This window comes from Ailuropoda melanoleuca, chromosome 14, assembly GCF_002007445.2.
Source record: "Ailuropoda melanoleuca isolate Jingjing chromosome 14, ASM200744v2, whole genome shotgun sequence".
In the NCBI taxonomy this organism is placed as follows: Eukaryota; Metazoa; Chordata; class Mammalia; order Carnivora; family Ursidae; genus Ailuropoda; species Ailuropoda melanoleuca.
Genome location: NC_048231.1, coordinates 69027640 through 69053509, shown reverse-complemented (window position 1 = coordinate 69053509; position 25870 = coordinate 69027640). Strand labels below are relative to the sequence as shown.

Sequence of the window (25870 nt, the reverse complement as noted above, 5' to 3'; positions counted from 1 at the left end):
AGACAAAACACAGAAGAAATCGTTTTGTAGTTTTCTTCTTTTTTTTTTTAATGATTTTTTTAAACTTTTTTTTAAGAGTTTTATTTACGTATTTGAGACCGTGCGCGTGTGCGCGCGCGCGCAAGAGAGAAAGAGAGAGGTGGGGAGGGGCAGAGGGAGAGAGAGAGAGAGAATCCCAAGCATACTCTGTGCTGAGCGCAGAGCCCAACACAGGGCTCGATCTCACGACTCTGAGATCAGGACCTGAGCTGAAATCAAGAGTTGGATGCTTAACCAACTGCACCACCCAGATGCACCCCCACCCCGTCCCACTTTTTAAAGATTTATTTAGAAAGAGAAAGACTGAGAAAGGGAGAGAGTACAGGGAGGGGCAGAGGGAGAGGGAGAGAGAGAGAGAGAATCCTCAAGCAGACTCCCAGCTGAGGATGGAGCCCTATGCATGGCTCAGTGTCATGACCCTGAGATCATGCCCTGAGCCAAAATCAAGAGTCTGATGCCCAACCGACTGAGCCACCCAGGAGCCCCTGTTTTGTAGCTTTCTGACTTAAAGTTTTTGGGATCTATTTCATTCTTGCTGTGCTGTCTCCATTGTGACAATTCTCTCAATACAGATGGGTGTAAAAAATACTTCCCTGTTGAGACACCTCTTTAGAATTACTGTTCAGTCACTGTAATTTACAATTAAAAATTTCATAGTTTTAAAACCATAGTTACTAGGATTTTCTTTTCTTCCTCTTTTGGTCAATATACTTTAAATATTTCTTTATTCATATATGTAATTTACATTGATGGATATACACATCCTTCCTTCACATTTATGCCATACCACTCATCATTCCTGGTCATGCAGCCAGCTTTAACAACTGGTGTATATACAGTCATAGCTTTTGCCATATATATATATATATATATATATATATATACACACACACACACACACGGACATACACACAAATTAATCTTAACAAATTATATACATAGATATATATACAAATTAACCCCTGACTAAATACACCTATACATAAAAGTATTGTATATGACTATATATGTATATACATATATATGTATTTATATATGCATTTTTGTTGTAAAATCAAAGTACTGTTTTATTAAACAAGTTCTTTTACAAAATGCAAACATTTAATTGTAAGAGAATTTTTTATAATAAGGATGGACTGATTTTCAGATTTCCAAATAAGAGTCAACTTTTACATATGTATGTACATTTACATAGGTATATTCATGAAATCACATACTGTATTTAAATATATGTATATATTTAAGTCAGATTTATTTAATGAAGGTGTAATTTGTCATTGTTTTATAAAAGCAGGGTCAGATTATGTATAGTTCCCTGCCCCTTGCTTTCCTTGCTCTACAGTACATTGTCGAAATTCCTCAATTGATTTTTAAACAAATTTAAAAAATCACAATCAATCTTTCCACTAAAGAAGGCCAAGTTTTAAAATTGGCACTGATTGACTAAGGCCAGAAAGACATGGAAAACCTCAGCCTGCTTTTTAATGTCCAGATACATGACTGTAGGAAAGGTTAAGCTTGGTAAAATGTTTGGCTTTTATAAAGCTTTTCTACGATTTTTAATTAGCATTTCTTTTAAAGAAGAAATGATCTGTGTTGCTAACGAAGAGATTTGAGGTCCTAGGTTTTATGTCCTAAACGGCTTCCTGTAGCTAAGTCTGGCAGATGGCAGCTTTGACCTGTGATCCAGGTTTTCCCTCTGATTTCATTATGTAATTTTTGGTTTCTCTTATCTATTACATATTGATAAAAGTAGAAATTTATCTGAGCCAGTTTTGGATCTGAGTCTTTGCTTTGCTCTTTCTATTAACAGATCAGGAATTATCCAGAGAAATCAGGGGTTAGGCCGGTGCAGCAATGTTGTAACTGAATATCGAAGCTACGATTTCTGCCGTACCAGAAACCTAGCTGGAGAGGGACAAATGGAAGCAGTGGAAGGCTCGTGTTTAGGTCCTGCAGGTCATCCTGTAACACCTCCTCTGCCCTGTGGTCGTGGCACCCACCAGCAAGATAACAGGGAACACGAATGACAGCCCTTCACTCAAACTACTTACAGACGAAGTGGACTCTGCTGCCAGTCTTGCCGCGTACCTGGCGATCAGCCTGTGTTCTTCATCAAGCCGGTTTGAACTCTCAAGCATACTATTGAGAACACAGCAAGAAGGAGACTGTTAGGCAATGAGAGAGATTGATGTGTTCCTATCACTGCCAGGGGGGTTTGCTATTTCAATTTTTCGGTGCAAAAATTTGAAAGCTATACAAAACCCTGTTAGGTTAATGATCTCAGACTTGGATTCATGACATGATCTAATATGTGGCCAGGAAGTTTCATTAATAAATCCCGTCTTCAGTCGATTCAATGTCGTACTAAGAAAATTCCAAAGAAGAGTGACTTTTCTCATCAACGTGTGTGATAAAAGAATATTTTCTCTTTAATTTTATTGCCTGTAACATTTTTATTTATATATCAAAAAATATGGAAGCAAGACACAACCCTCCCCCCACCAATTGTGGGGCGCCTGGGTGGCTCAGTTGGTTAAGTGTTCAACTCTTGATCTCAGCTCAGGTCTTGACCTCAGAGTTGTGAGTCATCCCCACACTGGGTTCTACATCCAGCATGGAGCCTATGTGACAACAACAACAACAACAACAACAACACAATTGTGGTCAGCCTGCAGTGATCACCACCTCCTGGCATTTACATTTGTGTGTAATCTTCCTTCGGTATGGGCTGGGCTTACTGGCTTACTTTTAATGAACAGACTAGAGCAGAAATAATGGAATGTCACTTCCAAGATTAGTCTATAAAAAAGATCATGGTTTCCATCTTGAGCATGGTTTCTCTCTCTTGAGCTCATTTGGATTCTTTGCTCTATGGGAAGCTAGCTGTCATGTCATAAGGCAGCCTGTGGACAGGCCCATGTGATAAGGAACTGAAGCTAGCCAATAATAACTTTGTGAATGAAAGCTCACAGGTAGAGCCTTTAGGTAAGATAGCAGCCCCAGTCAACAGCTTGATGGCAACCTCATGAAAATGCTTGAGCCACAGGCACCTAGCTGGATTCCTGACCCACTGTGGGATAGTAAATGTTTGTTCCTTTAAGGTGCTGAGTTTTTGGATAATTTGTCATGTGGCAATAGATAACTAATACAAATTGTTATCTATAATATTCCTATTCAGGTAACTTGCCATTTTATATCTACTTCTAGAAAAATGGAATTATAGCAATGGTTTCCAATGACATTAATGGGAATTGTTTATTGTCTCGTATAATTATAGAAATTGTTCATACTAGAATAAGAATGATCTGAGTCCCTAAAAAACTAAAGCAAATAGAAGCATTATCAACTCTCCCAAATTTCAGAAGGCCCTTCATTCAAGACTAAGTTTTGCATGCCATTAAAACAATTCTATGAAACATACCAGTAACATCATTCTTGTTAACAGACTAGTTGATTATAGTTTAATTTATCAGTTATTATGGTGAGTATTGGGTCAGAATCAAGATTAGAAACTAGTTTCTCTCATTACTAAATATATTCTCCTCCATTTATATTTCCTACCTGTTATTATTAAGCCTGTTTCTTAAAGAAAAAAAAATCAATATTCATGATTATACCCTGAAAGTAATACATTTCTATGTCAATATTAAGGTTGTAAGAATTATCCATTGCAAAGACTGGAATCCATATAGAGTAATATAAACTTATATTATTTATATGTGTATTTACATATAAAGTAAATATGCAACATGGTCTTTTAACCTTTGTTCTAAAGTGAGAAGATGAGTGAAAATCATTATGTGCTTCCAGAATATTAGCTATGTCACTTCCAGATAGCTCTTCCCTGGCTGGCTGAATCCATTACTGCAACATTTTTTCTGGTCATTCAGAAAACATTCCTGTCTTCATCATCTCTTACCCAGTTTATACTCCTCACATATATAAACTATACCTGTTTTGATCCTGAATACTTCCACTCTAGATTTAGCCCTTTTCGCTGGGCTACAATAACTACCTAGAATATTCCTGAATATCTACATTTACTAAGTCACTTCTCCATCCTCAGAAATAGTCTTCTCTTCCCTTTTGGCCCTATGAGATAATGCATGTAAAACACTTCAAGTTAGTACGAGGCCTGGAACACATTAAGCGCTCAAATTCACCTAATTATTGTTATTTTGCCTCTTAAGTAACCTGCTCAAATTCATTAATGATTCATGTCTCCTTCAAAATGTCATCTCCCATCCAACAACCATCAGAGTAGGGCTTCTCAAACTTTAGTGTATATACTTATCACTTAGGGATTTTGTAAAAAATGTAGTTTCTCATCTGTAGTTGGGAGTGGTGGGGTAGGTTATGGGGGATGGAACCTGAGAATCTGCATTCCTAAGGAAGCTTCCAAGATATGTTGATACTGCTCGTCTAAGGACAACCTTGAGTGACAAGGATCTAGACGATCTTGAAAATAAAACGGAAAATCTAAACACATGAAATAAACCCCAAATGATAAAAGAAATAATATGAGTATTTAACTGATATCCATATAGCATGTATGATATGTTATAAACATTCCTTAACACACAAAATTCTAGGTTTCCAGGTTCACATATGTGTGGTACCAGTCCCCATAGATTGAGATTTCAATCAGCATATGAAAGACTTGGAGTAAGAAAATAACTGTAATAGCAAAAGGAGTTAGTTCTGGAGAACCGATACTTTAAAGCAGGTGCTTGTCTCTAGAACACAATGTCTGCCCTTTGTAGTGGTTAAAAATAATAACTGAATTTCTTGTTATAGCTTTAATAAAAAAAGTTACACACTCTTCCCTTTAAACATAAAACTACTCCACAAAGAAATAATTTAATTTGATTTTAATATATCATTTCTGGCTGGTATTAGAAATAATATGCCTAATTCAGCACAGTTTGTGTAGACAACAGGGCCCATTGCTCTAAGCCCAGGGCAATGATCCGTTTGCCAGAAAGTGACTTTGTCAAAAACATTTGTGAGTGTTTTCATAAATAAATAATAAAAAAACCTTGATAAAAACCCCCATGATAAAAGTGTCTTTTATCATGAATGACCAGCAAGTATAAATAATGTAAAGGTTACATAAAAAAGCCTCTTGGAGATGTAAGACGTGAAGTTATGGGATCCTGTCTAGTAAGCTATAACTCATACCTCCATGCCTCTCCTCCCCCAGCGCTAAGTGAATGAGGGGTGGAGTGATATATTACCCCTTTGTGCACACAAACGATTTATGAGTCCACATGTGCCATTTCAGTATGTTCAAATTATACAAGGGTGAATGAGGCATTCCTCTGATAAATTCCATTATTTCAAGACTTCAATTACAAGTAGTTGAAAATGAATGGCCAATAATCCCTAAATCATTAAAGAAATACCGATTCTAACACATTCTCCATCTCTGGCTGTTCATTTCAAGACTTTATAATCAGTAATCTTGCTACAAGACCATCATGAATTAAAAAGTGGCTGCTGTGTAGACTGCATTTCAGAGCAGGGAAATCTATTATTTTGAAAGCTCTCCACTTCCTACCTTAAATGCATGGCCAGTGTGTGTTGCTAGCGATTTCAAAATGGCATTCTAGGAAACTCAAGTGGCCTCGGCTGAGGTAGGGCTTACTAAATTGTGATTTAACAAAAGATTTCTGGGAACCTAGGGTGTATTCATGTTTCTTTGGTTTCTTTGTGAGCCTGTTCTGACTTCCCAGGTGGGACAGTCCAGCAAGTAATAATGTGGTCCAAAGGGCAGCAGAAATACTTCCATGTTTTCTCTTAATATTTTTCCATTTGTCTGAATGGGTGAAAGGAATTTTATCAGTAGAGATTTATTTTTAAGGTCATGAGGCCTCCTGTACTCTTCTATTAAAATGCAAACAGCAGAAAGGAGGATTACTGCCTGAGAAGGCATTGCTAGTTGCACTGAATTGGAGGATTACTTTATCAGGTTGTTTCCTACCTGTTGCAGTTGGTTGAGAGCAAAATGCTCTGGCAATGGAGCCTGTTCAGGCCTCCTTCAGGAGTCAGTGAGCAGAAGCGAGTCAGGGAGGAAAGGAGCAAAGGGATTCTGGGGGCCAGGACGTGATTTTATGGGACTGAAGAATGGGGAGGGAAATGAGCTAACACTCAAAGCTTCAACTGTTGGCTCTTGAATGACTGGATTAAAAGGAAAAGACAGGAAATCATGAAATGGCAATCTTCCTGGATGATAATAATAAAATTTACCACGATAATGGCATCTCTGTAGGGAGGCCTTCAAAACCTTTATTGAGACCCTGACTTTACCAACTCACTATGTTATAACCCCAAGGCCATGCATTCTACCTTCTTCAAACTTGAAAATTCCTCATATTTCTAGAATTCTACGGAAATCGCTTTCTCAGAAGTCTAGTTATAAATTTTTAAAAAATGTTTTATTTATTTGAGAGAGTGAGAGAGCACACAAGCAGGGGGGAAGAGCAGAGGGAGAGGGAGAAGCAGACTCCCTGCTGAGCAGAGTCTGACCCAGGACCCCGGGATCATGACCTGAGCTGAAGGCAGATGCTTAACTGACTGAGCCTCCCAGGTGCCCCAGAAGTCTAGTTTTATAACTAAAACTCCTAAACATTGTACAGAAGAAAAGGAGTAGTATTAATAAGGAAAAGAAAATTCATATAAATAAGAGATACCTTCAGTGAGTGTAGGTAATAATTCCTTTTTTCTTTCAACAGGTTGTAATACATTTACATTTTCTAAATTAACTTTTATTGAAAAGGGTCAAGTTTTAGCCTACACATTAAAATGTTAAAGGCATACAATTTGGTGGATTTAGTGGTGAAGTGGGTCATAGATTGAATTGTGTCTTCCCCAAAATTCATGTGTTGAAGCCCTAAACCCGAATACCTCAGAATGTGACTATATTTGGAGATAGGGTTTTAAAGAGGTAATTAAGGTAAAATGAGGTGGTAAGGGTGGGGCCCTAAGCCAACATGACTGTGTCCTTATAAGAAGCAGAACAGAAGTAGGGATGTTTGTGCACAGAGAAAAGGCCACATGAGAACAAAGTAAGAAGTGACCATCTGCAGGCCAGGAAGAGAGACCTTAGGAGAAATCAGCCCTGCTGGCACCTTGGTCTTGGACTTTCAGCATCCAGAATGGTGAGAAAATAAATTTCTGTTGTCTAGGATACAGTCTGTGGTATTTTGTTATAGAAGCCCTAACAAACTAATACAAAGTGAAAGAGATCAGAGAACATCAAAATAAAAAAAAATTCTGTCCCAATATCACTTTTAGTTTATTTCTTTTATTTTTATTTCATTTTTTTGCCCCCATCAGTTGCTCTCCCCATGTCAGTGAATTGCTGAAGCTTGTCTTTATCCAGGTTTACCACCACTCTCTATGTAAAGCTTAATACTTTACTTTTTCATCAACTTTATACTCCTACATTAAATGTTCAACCTAAGGCCTAATTTACAATAGGTGATTTTTTTTAAGTAGTAAAAATATTTATTTTACTAGTAAAAAGATTTTCTGAGAATTTTGTTTAGGGTGAGAGGGAATTTTATATCTACAGCACCATCAATATCCAGTGACATCAACAGATAGTTATTGTGTACCTACTGTGTGCCAGGCACTGTGCTAGGTGCCAGAGCTATTATGGTAATGAACAAGTTAGAGAAGCTCCCTGCTCTACAGAGAAGGCAGCTGGTAAACTAATCAACCAGCCAACTGACCAACTAAGGATTACATGGTTATGGTAAGAATGAAATAAACAGTATGATAGAGGCTAGTATGGGAGACCTACCTGAGGAGATGCCTTTCATCTGAGTTTGGAAGCCAGAGAAGCAGCCTTCACATACATGTAAAGGGAACCAGTGCACATGTGTGTGGCCGGAGAGGACAAGGGTAAAGTGGGAAAAATGTTCTTGGCATAGGGAAGAGCTAGTATAATGGTCTTGAGGCAGTTTTAGGAATTGATTTTAGGACTATTTAAAGTGGATGCTGCTAAGTACTGGGATTGAGTGGGAGAAGCCCGTGAGGCTGGGACTGGATCGTGCACAGGCTTGTAGGCCATGGCAAAGGTCTGGGTTGTAAACCAAGGGCAATGGGAATCTACTAAAGGGTTTTAAGCAGGCAGCTGATAAAAATTTAGACCTCATATATGAAACCTAGAACCAGCATCAAATATATAATTTCCTGTCCTTGAGAAAAACATAGGCAGAACAAATTTTAACCCATTTATATGTGATCAGGGGTCTAATAACTAAGTGACAGTAATTGATCATGACATTAATGGTAGCCTCTAACTGCACTCTCTCCCTCCCTTACACAGGGGGTCTTTTCAGAGCTGAGAGTAATATGCCAGAAGCTTGTGAATATGGTAAGTATCAAGGATATATTTATGGGTAGAGTTGGAAGTTCTGGGCTGGTTTCCGATCTTTTTAGTCTGCCTGCCACAGTTGGCTCCTATAAACCACTAGCAAGTCCAGCACTTGATGAGCTTTAGGGACAGGCAGAAAAGCCCTCACTGTGTTACATTTTGATACCCCTTCTCCCCCATTGGAGAAGGTGATTGAAAACCATGAAGGCTTTTAAAACTTCACTGAATTAGGAAGATAGCAGGAATTCTCCCTTGAGCCACAGTGAATTTATTTGGCTTATCTCACATCAGAACTAGCAAGGATACAGAAGTGTTTCTCTAATTTAGCAGTAGACTATTTACAAATGAGTCAGTTTCCCATTGTATTAAGTCGTTAATATGGGGAAAAGTCCCCCACACAGTTAATCAGGAGCACAGATGAATAATTACAAAAACGAATCTTTTAATCAAGAACAGCTATTAGGTTCCTGTTTGCAGACCATCTCATGAAGGGTGCACAGTCAGGGAGTCTGAGGAATGGGGTGGAAAATAGATGGGACCCAGTGTCAGAAGACCTGTGTGCAAGCCTAGCATGTGACCTTGGATAAGACTCTTAATGTGTGACCTTGGATAAGACTCTTAATGTGTCAGAGGTAGCATTTTCTTATCAATGAAATGGACTTAATAATATCCAAACTTACAGAGCTTTGGTGAGCAAATAACGTATAAGAAAGGGCTCTGTAATTTTTGAAGCACTTCATAAATGTAAAATTAATTATTCATATTCTGGCTGCCATGATGAGATATAAGGGACTGAAGACAAAATTCTTGCTCTTTGGAAGATTGTAATTAAAATGGAAAACCACAATGTATCGACTAAATACAAAAATGGTAACACTAACCATCACCATTCGAATTACCAGTATGTGCTCAAAATATCTGTTAAAGTGAAATAAAAATAACATAGTAGGATTTGCAATTTCAGGAAACAGACAAGTGGTAGATGCAGTGGGGAGTAGTCTCCAGAAAACCTTTCTGGTGGGCATGTGTTTACGTAGGTTTTATTTTATAACAGGCCATGTAGCATAGTGATTAGGAGTTTGGGGGTCGGTAGATAAAGGTTAAAGTCCCCGATCCACTGTTTCATAGCTATGTGACTGTGGGAGAGTCATGCAAACTCTGTAAATTGATACCTTTATTTATCTACAAAATGGGGATGAATGCATTTACTCTATGGGCTTACTCTAAGGACTAGGGGAAATAATGTAAATAAAGTTTTTACACAGTGCTTAACAGGAGGCATGCACTTTAAAAAATGGTAGCTTTTATGATTATTACTCTTTCATATCTCCCCAGAGTCAAAGGACGGTGAAGCATTATTAGCTATTATGATGACAGAGAAGGTGAGAGGTCACTACATCACTTACATAATCATGGCAGGTGTGGGGAATTGTCAGGATCTAATTCAATACAACAGAAAGAGAAGAAAAATGAGACATTCAAAAGAGAAGTTGGAAATTTCTAAGGAGAGTAAAAAGCGTAATGAAATATAAAAAAGTAAAGAAATATGGAGGGTAGCAGCTCTTAAAAAGGAGTCTGCTTCATTGATCAGTCTTAAATTCTGCTTTGTTTTCAAAATAAATATCACCTCTAGCTTTCATCAAGTAGATGTGAGGTGTCTCTGCGGAGACAGTTTTACTGTCTTAAATGACCATCAAGCCAATACGATCAATCCCTCGAGTAGGGAAAATGGCTGGTAGTGACAAACTGCGAGCTTTCCTCTTTGGAGATTTCTTTGTTATAAATTTAATTAAGAAAAGGTCAAAGAAGAGTGGGAGAAATGATGGGAGTGTGCTCAGAATTAGGGGGAAGAGGACACAGTATGAGGCCACAGCTTTGCCTTCAGATATGATTGAATCTATATTGACAATACTCTTCTTTGAGGATTGTCAATACATTTTTTGTTTTTTTTGGTAATTCAGTATTTTTCTGTTGTTTCAGTTACCATATAACATTGGGGATCCAAACTCGTCGGGAATAAGATTAAAGCAATCACTCTTCTCACTTGTAGTTTGAGAGGCTGTGAGGTAACCAAGAAGAGGAACTGCATGAGCTACAAGTTGGGCAGCTTTCTACAGAGAGATGGGGTGAGCTAAAGAGAGCTTTTCATTTTTATGTTCGTCAAGTGTAGGATATAATATAAAATAAAACTAATATGCTGGTTATATATTTTTTAAAAATACAAATTAAGATAAAAATGTAACTGCTAATAGACGTTCATCAATGTATCACCTAAAATCATCTCATGTACTAATTTTGCAAGAACAGTTCTAGACATTCGGAGCAGGAAAGAGTCCAGGGAGAGAGTTCTAGAAACAAAGAAGTGGCTAACAATACCAAGTGGTAAAGGCCATGAGGACTGAGTAGTGGCCATCACGTGTTTCAGTGATGCTTTTTGTGAAATAGTACAGGAAAGGAGGCCAGATATTTTAGAGGCAATTTAACCCATTGGTTCACTTAATATTTATAACTGCAAAAAAAAAAAAAAATCCATCGGTCCTTAGTTCAGAGAAAGTTAGAGTTATTATGCAAAATTCAAATATTCCTAAGGAACTAGTTTGCTAAACACATTTGTAAACACAGGAGTCTAAACTAGGCTGAAGCATATGATAAATACATAGTCTGTCCACTTATTTTCATTCGAAGTGCAAATGTACATTTATTATCAAAAGCAAGTAACTTCAACCAATGGGAGGAATCTCATAGGTCACAATTAAAATAGAGAAAAACTTTATGAATGCCTTTATCCGAAAATGCAGGGCTATCTGAATTCATACATTTAACACAGCTGGAAGTAAGCTTTGCATATTCTCTGACTTGAAAGCAGGCTTTATGAGGATCGTTCCCCAGAAACATTGGTAAGTCAGAGAAGAGTTGAAAGACAGCTTCTCCCACTGTTACCATTAAGGAAATGATTTCCATGGTATGATCCCATCCCATCATTTTTCCTCTTTTCACTTTTATCTTAAATTAATAGAGCCTTGCCCTCCACATCAGCAGAGACATCCATGACCTTGAAATAAGACAAATTCTCACATCACTATTGTGTGATAACTTGACATGGCACGTGTAACACAGAACTGACTGGTGGGACCCAGAGCCATGCATCTGCTGAAGGCTAGTATTTAGCACGGCGTCCACTGACACAAGTTTTCCCTTTAGCTTGATGAATTCTATGGTATACGAATGGGAAGTAGCCAAACTACCATCATGAGAGACGTCTTAACTGAATCAGTTCAAAAGTGACTTAGTGACACCTGTGGCATCCATTTGCCCCTTTGCTGAGACTTCTCATCAAGGGATCAGACTATTAACCTCTCTAAGGACAGTCCACAGCCAAACCTGCACTAACCATGATGGGTTGTTCTGGAGCCTGTTGACATACAACCCGATGAGAACATGTTCGTCAGCTAGCCTGTCTGCCACATTCAGGCTGTACTGTATCCTGAAACAGGGCAGGAGGAAAGAAACGGTGTTGGTAGAAGAGGTGAACAGAAATAAGTGGAGTGGGTAGGAGTGAGATTGTGATAGAAAAGGCATTTAGAAAACCACGCAGGTAGAGGAAAAGTAGGTGATGTTCTATGAAAAATGCAAGCAAAATCCAAGCAATGAAATACACAGTTCCATTTCACTAATTAAAAAAAGAAAATAAAGATTTCCACTTAGGTAAAGTAGCTTTTAAGAAAACAGATTTGTATTCTTCAAGCCACTAAAGCCAAGAAATTTATCTGTATAGTAAGCACATTGATGGGGTTGCAAGCAAAGTAAGTATCCTTCGGAAAATCAAATCTGAAGTTTAGTCATTACAAAAAAATGAAATAAAAAAAGGAAATCAGAGAAAGTGAATAACACAGATGTGTCTACTCCAAAGAACTAATGGTGCTGTTAGTGGGGTTATAATAGAGCTGCTTTTACTAAATCAAAGGTGGTCTTTCAAACGCAAAGCATTTTTGACACAAGAAATCCCCATTTTTAGTTTTGTTAATTCAGGATTCCAGTGCACTCTGGCTTTAACTTACCCTCTGCCCTTCAGAAAAGCCGGAGCAGCCCTAGCCAGCAGTTTGTTCTGCTCCACTTCACTGTCCTTGGGGGGAGAGCTAGTTAATAAGATGGGAAAGCCAAGGAGAGCGTAAACACCGCAATGCATTCAAGAACAGAACTGGCTACAGAAACTCCCAAGTCTAGATCCAAGCTCCATTTGGACAGCTCTCTTGTTATTTTGAGAGGTTCCAGATGTTTTCAGATTTCCACAGAGTTGAACTAGGAGTAGAAACCTGGCCTGAGAACCATAATTGCAATTACACAAGCTTCCATGATCCCCGATTTGACCTTGCTATTTGCTTGACAAATAGATTGCATATGCCTGGACATAATGAAAATTCATTCAACATTCATTACGGACTATCATGTAAAAGGTCCAACAGTTCACTAAGTGCGGCCAGCCTTTAGATCCTACTCAAAAAGTATACTTCTCCAGCCTTCCCTATATTTTCCAGCTTTCCTAGTTGGATAGAGACTTGAAAATTACCTAGAGACTGTGGTCATATTAGAAGTGCTTTACCACTCCAGGCACAAGTCCCCTGACCCTTGCTGAGAAGCTGCAAAGAAAACCTTCAGAGAAACAGAGAAATTAACTTTTGAGTGTTATAAATATATATTCATATTCCCTGTGTCTATAACTGGTGAGTAAACATCTATCCATATAGCAAATTCTTCTCATTTTAGGTTTATTATGAAGAACACTCATTTAATAATTTAAATGATAGTTTTAAAAGTTTAAAGTGTGGCTTTATTAAATGACAAATAGAAATAGAAATAATAATTAATAAAGTGTGGCCAAGCCCAAGTCACCCAAGATTTACTGAGCATGCCTCATTGGGAAATATGGTATTGATCCTTGGTAATAAAACTGTACTTGTAATGTGCTTAAAGGGAGCCTGCTCCTTTGTAGGTTAAGAATTTGCCCTCTAACACTGGTGGACCGAAAACTACCCTCCCACCCTCTTCATGGAGAATATAAAACTTAGGTATCTGACTTTGATGACCAAAATCTGTATTTCTGGGGTTGAAATGATGAGGTTTTACCACAAACTTTCCCAACTTTTCAACAAGTTCTAATGTATGTATGAAGATGGCTTATTCACTAGTTAAAATCTTAAAAACTTCAACTACAAGTCTTAAGGATATACTACAAAGTATCACTGTTTTAGATCATGAAGTACAAAGAAAATACAAATGTGAAAACCAATATCGCATTCGAATTACGCACATTGTAACTAGAATTCTTGTTTTATAATTGTATATACTCTGAGATGACTTAAGCAGTGAGGTCTCTGGCAAACTTAAACTCAAATTTGATTTATAAAGAAAGTGTCCAGTAGAGAGTAGCACTCATGTTTATTGAATGTATGACCTCACTTAGCTTTTCAGGAATGCACCTATTACTTAAAGAGTACAACTGCACACAAATGAAATTGACTTCCAAAATGAAACGATTCATGTTCAAGGGGAATTTAACTTCTTGATGAACATAATGAGTTTTTTTCCAGCATACTGATCTTCACCTTCTAAGACGATGAAGCTGTCCATCAGGATGAAATAACGACCTTAAGCCATTGTAGCTGCTATTTTCCTATCATCCCACCAAACCAGCATTTCAAACCTTGTCTTCTGAAGCATATCCCTCTGTATTCATTATCTAGTAACTACAGTCTCTCTGCTGCCCAAGTACCTCCCTCCCCAACTTTTTTTCTTTTTAAATCAAGACAGATGTACCTACTATATAACTGATTTCAGATCCCTGCAAAACCACTCAAAACATGGTTTGAAATATCAATGATTCTTCCCTCCAAACTTAACCTATTTCCCTGCCTTGTTATGCATTTTGCCCCTCAAATCTCAGAAATTGTGGTGGTATTTGATTCCTTAAATCAAAAGCATAGTAATTGTGCAGGTAATCTCTGGTGCTGAATGCACAGGATAAAGGACGGACTAGTAGAGAAAAGAAACATAAGAGGCTCAGCCAGGAGTATATGTTTGCTACCGATTATGCCAGAGAAGTCTTATAGGAGGAAGGTGATGTGTCATTAAGTCCCAGGAAGGCATCTTGTTTCTTGGTCACTGGAGGAGTCCTGCTGGCTTCAGAAAGGGAACAGAGGCCCAGATTCTCCTCTGGTGACCTTATTCTTTATCTCCCAATTCTTTGGGCCCCTCTTTCCTTCCCCTACTCCATTTGCCTGACTTCCCTCTTCTCTTCTTTTTTCTTCCTTCTTCTTCCGCAATCCTTTCCTCCTTCAGAGGGAAGAGGAGCAGACATTCTATCTATACGCATCTCTTCGTTTTTGTTGTCATTTTCTTTGCATTGGCCCTTGCCAATGTTGGTTTGAAGAAATCATTTAAGTTCTTTCATGTTCTGTCTGCCTCCCACATGACTTCCTGGGAAAACCAGTTCTTGGAAAATATGAAAATTACACTCTCTGCATCTATGAATTTGTGGAAATACACTATTTACTTTGTTTAGCTATAGCTCTTAGTATCTAGTGCCAAAAGCATTTCTGACTTTTGGTACTCATGGTCCACATAGTTTCTGGACTTCCTAGAAGTGGTCTCAAATTCTTCTCCAAATCATTTATTTCTGGGAAGCCAAAAATATGACCACGTATAGAGGAAGCCAAGTTCATGACGAAGACAAGAGTGGGTCAAAATGAAATAGATCAAGAACTTGCAGAGTTGACAGAGGAGGCAGTTTTCACTTAAAACTTAGGTCTATAAAGACTTTTCATGTGAAGTATCTTCACTAGATTTTCTTTTGCAGCTCCCAAGGAGCTCAAAGAAGGAAAGCAAAGTGAAAGCTTTTTCTCCTGAGTTGTTGTGAAGGTAGCAACAATATGGAGTTTATTATCATTTCTTCAAAGCAACATATGCTCACGGTACTTTATAGAATGCATTAGATGTTTAAATTTTCACTTGGTAACTTGGCCATTTGTGTGGAGATGTTAGGTGGCGTTTCCAATTCATTGTGGGCTTTGGGATCAGGCACATTCTTCCCAAGAAATGATGTTTCTGGAATGTCTGTGTGCCAGAATGCAACAATGATTGGCACAGAAGTCCAGCTGTCAAAGCCTCCCCTTCTTTCACATGCCCTGTTCTCAAATCAAAATGCATTCTTCCTTTTACCCTCTGAAGCTGGGAACTCCCTGGGGCCCCTCTTGACATGCGTGATAATCTTTTCTAATCTGAGTCCCAAGGAAAAGCAGGGTCAGCCTCTTTAAAGTTGTATGTACACACATCTCTTTTTCTTATTGGTTTTTTCCCCCCACCAGATCCTTGTCATTGTATAAGTTCATTCCTCTGCACTCATACTAAGATGAATGGGTGTGGGGACTGTCATACCCTGGAGGGGATGACAGGTAAATTTTGAAGTTTATGTGTTCTCTAAGAAATTCTCTGTGTTCTCACCAATTCCTTTTGAGACCTCTGGAAAAGAGCAACTTTATATAAAGAGAAATGGCCTTTTCCCAGAGTTTTTTTCACACACACATACAATGATACAATGGGTTGGAATGAGAGAGCAATTTCAAAATGTCTCATGTTTATTTATTTAAAATTCACCATTGGTTTTAAAGAGCAACAACTAATGTCATAGTTTTTGCTGAAGCATAAATATTTTTGGGGTGTTCTAAGGTACAAAATCATGCACAAATGCTCCCTGGATTTGTGCCGAAACCTGAAATATAGTTTTAAAAGCCATTCTTGCTTATGCTGTGTTACTATATTAACTCTGGTCACTTTCTTTTCTTTTATTAAACATGAAAATAAAGGATTTACATAAAAGTCCTGGATGCAGTTTCACAGAGCAACAGGAGTATACACACAAATTATGTAATGTAAAATAATTATTATCAAATGGTTAAATGCAAAATGATATTTAAACAATGGCAAATTAAAAACATATTTTCATTTTTACTGATTTTAAGTAATTGATAAACTTGTGTGGTGTTAGAACTGGTAAAGGATGACTTGTAAAGTTGGCTCCCTTCTTAAGTAACTAACTGTTTATTGTGAATAAATACACAGAAATACATGCTTCTCATGTATGTATGTAAACACACACACACACATATGTATAGCCATACATGCAGTATGTGTGTACATTCACACTTATGAAAATATATGTTCATTATATATGAACATATTATATGTTCGCGTGTGTATATGTGTATGTACGACACATTGTTTATGTATGTCAAAACTTAATTGAACTGCACACTTACTTTAAATATATTCATTGAATTATATGTCAATTATATCTCAATAAAGCTGTTTTTTATTTAATTGCTTCTTACTATAATTAACACAGGCTAGTAACAATATCATTAAACTAATGTAAAAACAATTAAAAAAATGTCCAAAAGTTGAGATAATTTCTGGAAAAATCCTGTTTTCCTTTCCTTTTCTAGTTTTCAATATCTGAGATCTGAAACAGAAACTATCTGCCACATGCAAATCAGCAAACAAGCATAAAGATACCACTCAGTGTTTCAGTGGGAAAATTAGTTGTCATCCATTCAGGCTGGCATGAAAGCTGAACCATCTTTTAAGCAGGTACCATGGAGGAAATAATAAGAATTCTTAGGTCATATTTGATTCACTACATTTACTATGTTGTCCCCCAGATATCATTAAGCCGTTTCAATTGCATTTTTGCCAAGAGAGCATCTAGAAAAGTTTGCTGGGTACAGGGCATGCATAGAGAAGAACTAAAGTAATTCTAGTAAGAGAATAAAGGTTACTGAAGTGAAGAAGAGAGGTGACTGGAGTTTTAATTATGCACTAATATTTCAGTATAGGACATAGAATGTAGTGTGAAGACCAGTTTAATTCAGGTTTGAAAAAAACTAGCAGATTAGTGGAGCTCTGGGGCTACATGGAATAAAGAATTAACTGTAAAGAGTAATTATTTCAAATTTCATGAAATTTCAGACAACATAACCAGAAAGTGTGAAAAGAGTGAAGAAATCTTCAGGGTGCTTGATTAATAAGTTTATCTATTTTATGATGTTGATTTATAAATTTATCTCTTTCCCTGACTAGAAAGGATGGGTTTTAATCTTAGAAAAAATTAACCACTGAGAAAATGTTGGTTTTCAGAGGCCAAGGTTGAATTCAGTGCCTCAATTTTATTTCTATTTATTTTTGATTACTAACACACAAATGCTTAAAATTTAGTTTGAATGTTTTAAGTCTGACTAAAAATCTGGGGTGTTAGGTAAAGAATCTTTGGGTAAGCAAAGTGTTTGAAAAAACTGAAAAAGATACAATGAATTAGCTTTTCTGTGGTTGAAAACCCAAACCAATCAACCAGCGGACCAACCAGTCAACCAATAAAAATCTCACAAATGCTGCTCCAGTGGGAAGAATCAGGATTTGGGGAGTACTTGCAGTGAGCAATGTGCCTTTCCCATGTGCGCTACTGAGTCGAATACAATATTAGCTATTAACCAAACGGCATGGTGACAAACCAGAAAATAGCCTATTAGACTGTGTTCAACCCACTCTATGAATCATAAGCAATTTTCTGACATTTGGGAGAGTGATAAGGTCTGGCTAGATGCTGTATATAATAGCCAAAGTGATTCCTTTTGTGAGTAGTTACTACTCTAGGGGCTCCATTTGTGAGAGAATCCGTGAACCTTCAAGAGATGGTTCTAAAATTGGGGGGTAAAAGAAAGTAGCCATTCAAACTTTTACAGTGTCCTCATAGCGGTCACAAAGACGATGGCCATAATTAAAGAACCTTATTTTACATGGGGTAGGACTGGTTAATTTTCTCACATGAATGAGGCAAGGATTTTGTCAGGATAATTAAGATTTTACAAAGGGGGCGTGATGTCAACAAAGACAGCAGACAGGCAGAGGCACAACGCTGAGAGCAGTGAGGGGGAGAAGGGTCTTTTGGGTCAGCCCTGCAATACTCTGCAGTAATGAGAGTCAATCTTTCATAAGCATAGATAATGTTGCTGCCACACCATACGTGGCCCTTGGAGCTCTTTTCCCAGTGGCGATGAGAGAATTCCATTGCTCCAGCATTTTTTCCCTGTAAATTTATGCATTTATAAGAAAATAGTCTGGTTTAGGGATATAGTTATGATCACAGAAATGAGTGAAGTGAATTAGTCCACGAATTGTGTTCTTTGACCCACACTGTACCTAACTGTACAAACACTCGCGTGCACACACACACACACACACACACACACACACACGAAGACTTCCGAAGTTTAAGGGAGGGTGCCTTTGAGAATTCCCTCTTTTCTTTTAAGTAAGGGAAAGGTGAATCAAGTACATAGCCAGAAATGGAACTAAGACCAGGGCTGCGACAGATGGTGGTGGTACCCAGAGCTATACACTCGTAAATCTGTGTAAGGTAGATTGCTAGGGTGTCAAAAGACTTCAAAGATATACCCTAGTGCCTTTTGAAGATCAGAGTAGTATGCTTGTAAAGGACTCTAGATGAGTAACACCGGGAGTTTGTATCGAGGATTCTGGAGTGGTGATTTCAATTCATCCTTGTTTTGCTTTATCTTTCCAAGATCTCTCACAGTACAAAAGACCCAAAACTCAAGCTACATAAAATACCTCCCTACTTTCTAAATGCTGCCTTAACACTGACCAGCCCCATCCTTGGCTTGTTTAGGTTTTAGGTCTCACCAGATTTTTATTTATTCATTTTTAATTTTTTAAAAAAGATTTTATTTATTTGTTTATTTGAGAGAGAGAGAGCATGAGCAGGGGGAGGGGGGAGAGGGGGGGGCGGGGGGGGGCTCCATCCCAGGACCCTGGGGTCATGACCTGAGCCGAAGGCAGATGCTTAACCCACTGAACCAACCAGGTGCCCTGGTTTTATCAGATTTTTAAAAAGGACAGTTGGGTTTGGGCAGGAGTGAGGACAGAGTTCTAGGTCGTATTTCTTTGGTTCGGTTCTAATTGCAGGAAGAATAGGATCTTTAATTTATGTCTGCATTTGGCACGATGGGTTTCCATCAACCTTTGTGTATGGAAAAGGTTAAGAAATAAACAGTGGGTCACCACCAGCATTATCAAGTGATGGAAATTAAGCACTGAGAGCGTGGAACTGGTTTTGAAACTGCTATTTTAATAGGAGTCAGGCTGCCTTACCTGGGGGAAAAGTGGCCCAGGCCTAGTGGGACAGTAAGGCCTAAATGCTCAAGTCTTTTACTACGATGTGGTGCAGCCACGGGACCTTGTCCCGGCCTTACCCTGTTAGTACCAAAGATAATCACTACAAGAGGCTCTTTGATTCAAGAACCTAAGATATCACCATCCGGGGTCTTGCAGAATGTACGAAAGCAGGGACTCCTCCAAACAAGAAGATCCAGCCTGGCACTCTTCATACATATGTATCTCATATATGCCGCTATGAGGCCGTGAAACCCGTAACAGAAGCGGAAAAGACAGGAAAGAGCTGCGAAGTGCAGCTCCGGTTGAACATTCTCAACGGAATCTCATGAAGCCCCAGAAGAGGTGGCTATCTCTCCTAAGACGGACTAGAAGAGGGTTTTAGTGATGGAGAAGGACGACCAGCAGGCTAGCTACAGCACTACGAACTACAGTTAGTGCTTCGGAGCCGGGATACTGACCGTGGGCTGTGGTCAAGCTGATTGACACACAGCTTTACGAGCGAATGCTCCTCAGCCCCGGGGCTGGATGCACTTATCCCCTCAGGTAACCTGAGGGATGCAAACAATGAGACCTCATTAAAACCCTCCATGGACAGAGCAAGGCCCACTCAGAGAGGAAAGATGTTCAGTGTACACAGCTTTATTGCACAGCACCCTTAAAACAGAAACCAGAGGCTAACCTCCATGGTGACAGCAAGGACCGCGAACTTGAAACAACGTTATCTGTGGTTCACACAGAACATTCCAAAAGGACTGAAAATGGGAAAAAAAGGGAAATGATCATAGTTTGGGTTAATGGGTGTACCACGCACCCTGGAGGAACCAGAACAGCTCAAAGTATTATAGGAATATTTTAGAGGAGAGGAAGCCATGTTATCCATCTAGACGCATCCACCATAAGCACCGTCCGAGCTGAAATGATATAAAACGACCTTCGGTAAGGATGGGGTCTATCTCCGCTTTGACAGTCGCAGAATGCAGGGTCTCCTAATAAAAGCACATCTTTCTTAAATCATGCCAGATCTTCCCTACACAGAGGTATGGGCCCGTGTCCCTTCTAGACTTTACCGTAGAAAAGATGGTTGAATTTGCTGGTGGCTTTGTGAAGGAGTGCCGAAAGGAACATTCTGAGAGCCTAGCCCATGTTATTTCACCCCGGATGTTCTGCAGCTCAGTTTTGCCTCCTCGTTTCCACTTGTTACAGACTTGCTAAATTTATAGGGAGGCAACACCACGAACTGCTGCATTTTATTTATTATGCTAATTACAACATAGCATAATAACATCTTCATCTCTCGTTCTTGCTGATGGGCAAATACAGGAACTCAGGGGAAAAAAATCAGCAGCCTTCTGAGTCCCATTGTGTGCAAATCTTTACTTGAATGTACCAGGATATTACAGTGAAATTGGTACCTCAGAAACCTCTCCGGGGGGGAAAAGACTGATTATGTTCCTTTTATGAAACATGAGGTTGTTTTTGTTTTCTTCTGCTGAAAGGCATTTGAAATCTTATGTTCATTACTCACTCCACTTTTCCTTACCTTTGTTTCTGCTTTCCTGTGAGCCTTTTCCGTGTATTTATAAAATAAGTACCTGGTACTTTATTTGCGAGATTTGATCAAACAATTTGGAGCGCCTCTTGACCCTGCATATTTATCAAGATAGCTCTAAGAGACGTATTTGCTTCACCTGTTCTTTGCTCACATGGGCATGGATCTTTGTATAAAAACAGGAGACACGTACACACTCTTTAAAAAGTTCTTCTTTTTCTCCCTGAAATCACTTATATGGAAACTATACTTCCAAGTTTGGTCTTCAGCCTCTAGCCTCAGGAATTCCAGAGTTCACCAAATTATGAGATGAGATTATAAGATGTTTCAGAGTGTACCTAATAATTTCCCATTGCATCTTGAAATTCTGATTCTCTCACTTAAAGGGGCCATTCCAAGTGCTATGAAGGTGACTTTCTCAATGACATGGAATAGAGGGGTGTCAGTCGTAACACTTAAACGTACCCCACATTCTTACCGTAGGGAGATTGTAAATGTGAATTTCCAGAAGGGAAATTCATTCCAAAAGCCATCCCCGCCATTGTCAAAAGCATCCAAATGAATGAAAGTGAACATCTGGGACAGATATTTACAAATGAGTTTCTAACAATAATCTTCCACACCTGGCTTGCATTAGAATATTTTTCTTAACAATTATTCTTAACACAGAATTAGGGGTCATTACCAAGGAGAGGGCTTATTTCATAATAAGATTGGAACTTACCTCCTGGTAATAAAAGGACTTCCTGAGGAGGGGACAGAGTGGGAGAAGAGGGTGTCATTCATGCTGGTTACAGGTCTGGGTGGCCTAAAATGAAGTACAGCGTGGGTGAAAAGTTAAAACAAATAAAACTCACAAGTTAAAAACCATCCACCACCTCCCCAGGAAAGGGGCTGGGAAGATCAGAGCTTACGCAGGATCAACACAAAATTTTATATTTTGCAATGAAATTCTTTAAGTGTTTTGGGAAGTTACATTCCCTTAAAAAGGTGGAATGTCCAGTAAACATTAGGAGGAAAATCTCTGGACACCATAGGAATGTTTATCCGTGAACTTTGAGCCATGGTGTTTTCTTGAGTCATATTCTTGAATGGAGCAAGGACTTCGAGGCAGCTTCAGGCCCACTGTCTTCTAAAAGGAGAACCTCTGAAAAATTGATCATAAGCAGAATCTACATCCTCTTGGAAAGCAGAGATTTCAGAAACTTCTCCTGTGCTCCGCACGACAACAGTTCTTTCTCAGTATACCTGGTCCAGAAGGAGCCAGTTGCCTGATTTGCTCTGTTCTACACGAAGATGCGGTCAAGCAGCACAGGCTTTACTGAGAGTCTGTTATCTGCATGTTTCCATATAACAGGGCACACAGGGCAAGGCACCCCATAAAGTTCTTTCCATATGACGATAAAAAGAAAACAGGGTTCAGTATTTCCCAGAATTGTGCATGGCCTCAAACCCCCAACTGCATGGGGTCTGTCATTCTGGCCCTGTTGCTAATGTCTTCGATCAGGCAAAATGACAGAGCTAAGACGCCTATCTCATCTCCAAGTGATTTTTTAGTCTTATTTTAGGGTCACTGGCATATGTGCCATGAGATGGGATTGAGAGCTCAGAATATGGAAAACAAAGCAGGGCATCATTCTGAGTCAGAGGAAATTTTGGTCTCACCATAGTTCTAGATTTGAGTTTGATGGTGCAGAATTTCTGAATAGCAGATATTAATCACAGTAGCCTACAGAATCTAGTTGTGTTGGCTTGACCAGGAGACAAAGTTTTAATGGAACCAAAGTAGGTTTTGGATTCCACAATGCAGAGATCCTGAGAAACAGGTAGACTTGTTTATCCCAGTGTGTTTATGGGACTGGAAATGATGCCTGTACAGGTTTTAAAATGTCAGCACCATATGCAAAAATTCACCAAAACTTTTGGTTCCCAGTACTTGATGCTAAACAGTGTTCTAAGATTTTTATAGACCTTATTTGTTGGGTGAGGTCAAAACAGTAGCTTCACTATTTCTTCTACTCTGAACGTATCAGCTGACATTCTGAAAAGTGAGTGTTTTGCGTTACTTACCTAGGACGTGTCTCTGACATGAGGCTGGTTTAAAACTAACCCTGCCTTGAGCACAAACTTTCGCTTTATAAGCAGGATGCTAACTGTATACAAATGTCCTCTGTGAATTTTGAAGTTAGGTAAATCAGATTTTAAAACAGTAAGAATGAAATATCTTCATTTTAACTTTGCAACAAGTTGAAACAATCAACTTGACCAATATTTCTGGTTTTCTTTTGTCTTTTTTGGCTTTCCCATTGTGCTCTAGGTCTAGGAAATGAGAAAACAAGGGACTTGGAATGCTTTTTAATTAGCCTGGGAAATTTACTCTATAGAACCTGGTCACTGCAAAGCTGAAATTGCAGTTCCTTAGTACATGGCTTCATGTTTAAGGTTCATCATGGAAATGCTGAACTTGGGACACAGAATGACTAACCTTGGCACCGAATGGTGGCTTTCAAAGGGACTGAGGTTCCTACTTCCTCCATCATCAAATGGAGAGTTACTTTCTCTAATAACTAGGTCACATTGGGAATTTTAAACATGTTTATTCTTAGGAGAAAGAAATAGCTCCATAGGATAAAGTTTCAGGGATCTAGGGCAAAATTTTCCTTGTGGACAAGACCTTCACAGAGGACATTTTTATAAAATTGGCATTTGTCTTGTGAAGGGCAAGTACTCAGCATAAGGCAGGATTAGTTTTGAACTAGACTCACGTTATCGCTTGTTTTGTGTCTTGTAACCAACCACTTATGATTGTACGTCTTTATAAGCACACAGGGGACTATCGAACTACTTACCAAGTATCACTTTTGGCAGCGAGAAATTGAATAGAATAGAGACTGTTAATCATGGTAAAATAAACAAGAAATACAACAGCTAAGAACAAATGCCAAAATACCAAAATGTCACCACTGAAGTGGCTTTACATACCTATGATAATTTAGAATAGCTAAATGAAGGGCATATTTTAAAATTAGAAGTCTGAGCTATTCCCACCCAAAAAACAAAAGAAAAAGACATGGCTGTCTGTTCACTACAAAAACATTTGAACAATAAATGAGAGAAAAATATCTAAAGCTAAAAAAAGAAAAAAATTCTGGTCTACTAGAGATTGGACATTCTGTATGCAGAATTTCTTGTATGTTATTTCAACAATTAAATCTTTTTCACAATTTGCATTTTAAAATTAAGACATTCATCCTGGAAAAATATATTATCTGTGAGTATAGACCACTATTTTGATTCGAGGACTATTTGGGGAATCTGGTCAAATGTATGGAACTTTTCTCAGAAAAAGGCCCATTTGTGTAGAATTTGAAGGACATCCTGAAACTCTGCGTGGAACTCAAATCGTACAGAAAGTGCCCTCAGTTAGTCCAGTGAATAATACATCCGATCAGATTGCCACTATACAGTTAAAAGTTTGTTTACTCATTAGCCAATTAAATACACACACGTGCACACACACACCCCAGTCAGAGCATGACTGGGTAGAGGCCCTGTGCCAGGTAACACTGCAGTGTGACTGGCCACGAGCTTGACTTTTATTTCACTCTGTCTCACTTCCTAATTTTGTCTCCGAGCGGGAGCAAGCGTCCTAATTCTGTTCTGCTGCAAAGCTCTTAGAGTCAGGCTGTTCACATCTACTCTCTCTCTCTTGTTTCCTTACACCCATCAGCTCTGATTGAATGTTGTTCTCTGGGCTGCAACTCCTAGCTGGGTTGGTAGGAAGTGACTCCACAGCAGGCCTCAGAGAGCACAGACTTGCTCTCAGTTAGTTTTGCTCATTTATTGGCAATGTAGTGATTGTCTCTGGCTAGGGGAAAAACAGTTGAGACCTTAATAAGAACAGCTCGCATGAGGTCGTTTTCTGCAAGCGACTGGCCCTCTGGGATACTCCCCGGATTTATTTATCCCTGGTTTCTTTTAAGGCTTATTTTTAGGATCAAAATTTCCAAAAATAAGTTAGCCACATTCTACAGAATTGGCTTACACTCGTTTTTTGGATGTTTAGCCCATGCCAGCAACACAAACCTCCAGGCTGTGTATATTGCTGAAGACAGTAAACCCTCAACGCACACTTGGGAGCAAACCAAACTGAGCCCTGTAGTATTCATACGAAGCCACAGACAGACACAGCACAAATCATTTGATGGTATTTGCTTAGGCCCATCAGAGGAAAGAATTGCTGCTTTCATAAAGGTCTCAGATCCATCATGGCGCCTCTGATGGATCACGTTCTGAACTTTGTACTGGTGGATCTGTAATACTGATAGATCTGACCAGCTGCCTCTTGACATCAACATGCAAACCTAGGCCCTGAGTATAGTAGGTCCTGCAGAACTGTGCAAAACAAAGAGCAGTTGTATTGAGGGGGAACCACCTTTTCTAGAGTCTTTCTGAGGTGCTTGTGATGATGTAATTCCTAATTAAGCGTAGAAGCAGACAACGAGCTTATTTCTTCTTTTGAGCCCAAGATAATACCAAGGAAGAAATACTTTCTTCTACCTAAGCCTCCCCTGTTATCTGGCCACCCAGGCCGAAGAGAGGCTCCATGGCCGGATGCTTCTGGGAGGTGGAAGGAATGGGTTGCAGCACCGTTT

The 25870-nt window shown here is 38.8% G+C and overlaps 1 protein-coding gene across 21 annotated transcripts in view; it reads right to left on the bottom strand.

Annotated features, from left to right (window-relative positions):
* DTNA (dystrobrevin alpha) overlaps nt 1-25870 on the bottom strand; it is a 245090-nt gene that overhangs the window by 37133 nt on the left and 182087 nt on the right. For 4 of the 21 annotated variants that reach the window (XM_019797940.2, XM_019797933.2, XM_019797931.2 and 1 more), the window contains 6 exons: nt 24065-24073; nt 21940-22023; nt 20125-20214; nt 12484-12561; nt 11817-11909; nt 2094-2181 (listed from right to left, as the gene is read on the bottom strand). In XM_019797940.2, the coding sequence (XP_019653499.1) occupies nt 2094-2181; nt 11817-11909; nt 12484-12561; nt 20125-20214; nt 21940-22023; nt 24065-24073 (442 nt within the window). Of the gene's footprint in view, nt 1-2093; nt 2182-11816; nt 11910-12483; nt 12562-15480; nt 15536-18061; nt 18561-20124; nt 20215-20283; nt 20578-21939; nt 22024-24064; nt 24074-25870 lie in introns of those variants that run through there. The other 17 variants (XM_011222883.3, XM_019797936.2, XM_019797939.2 and 14 more) reach the window with 10 other exon arrangements.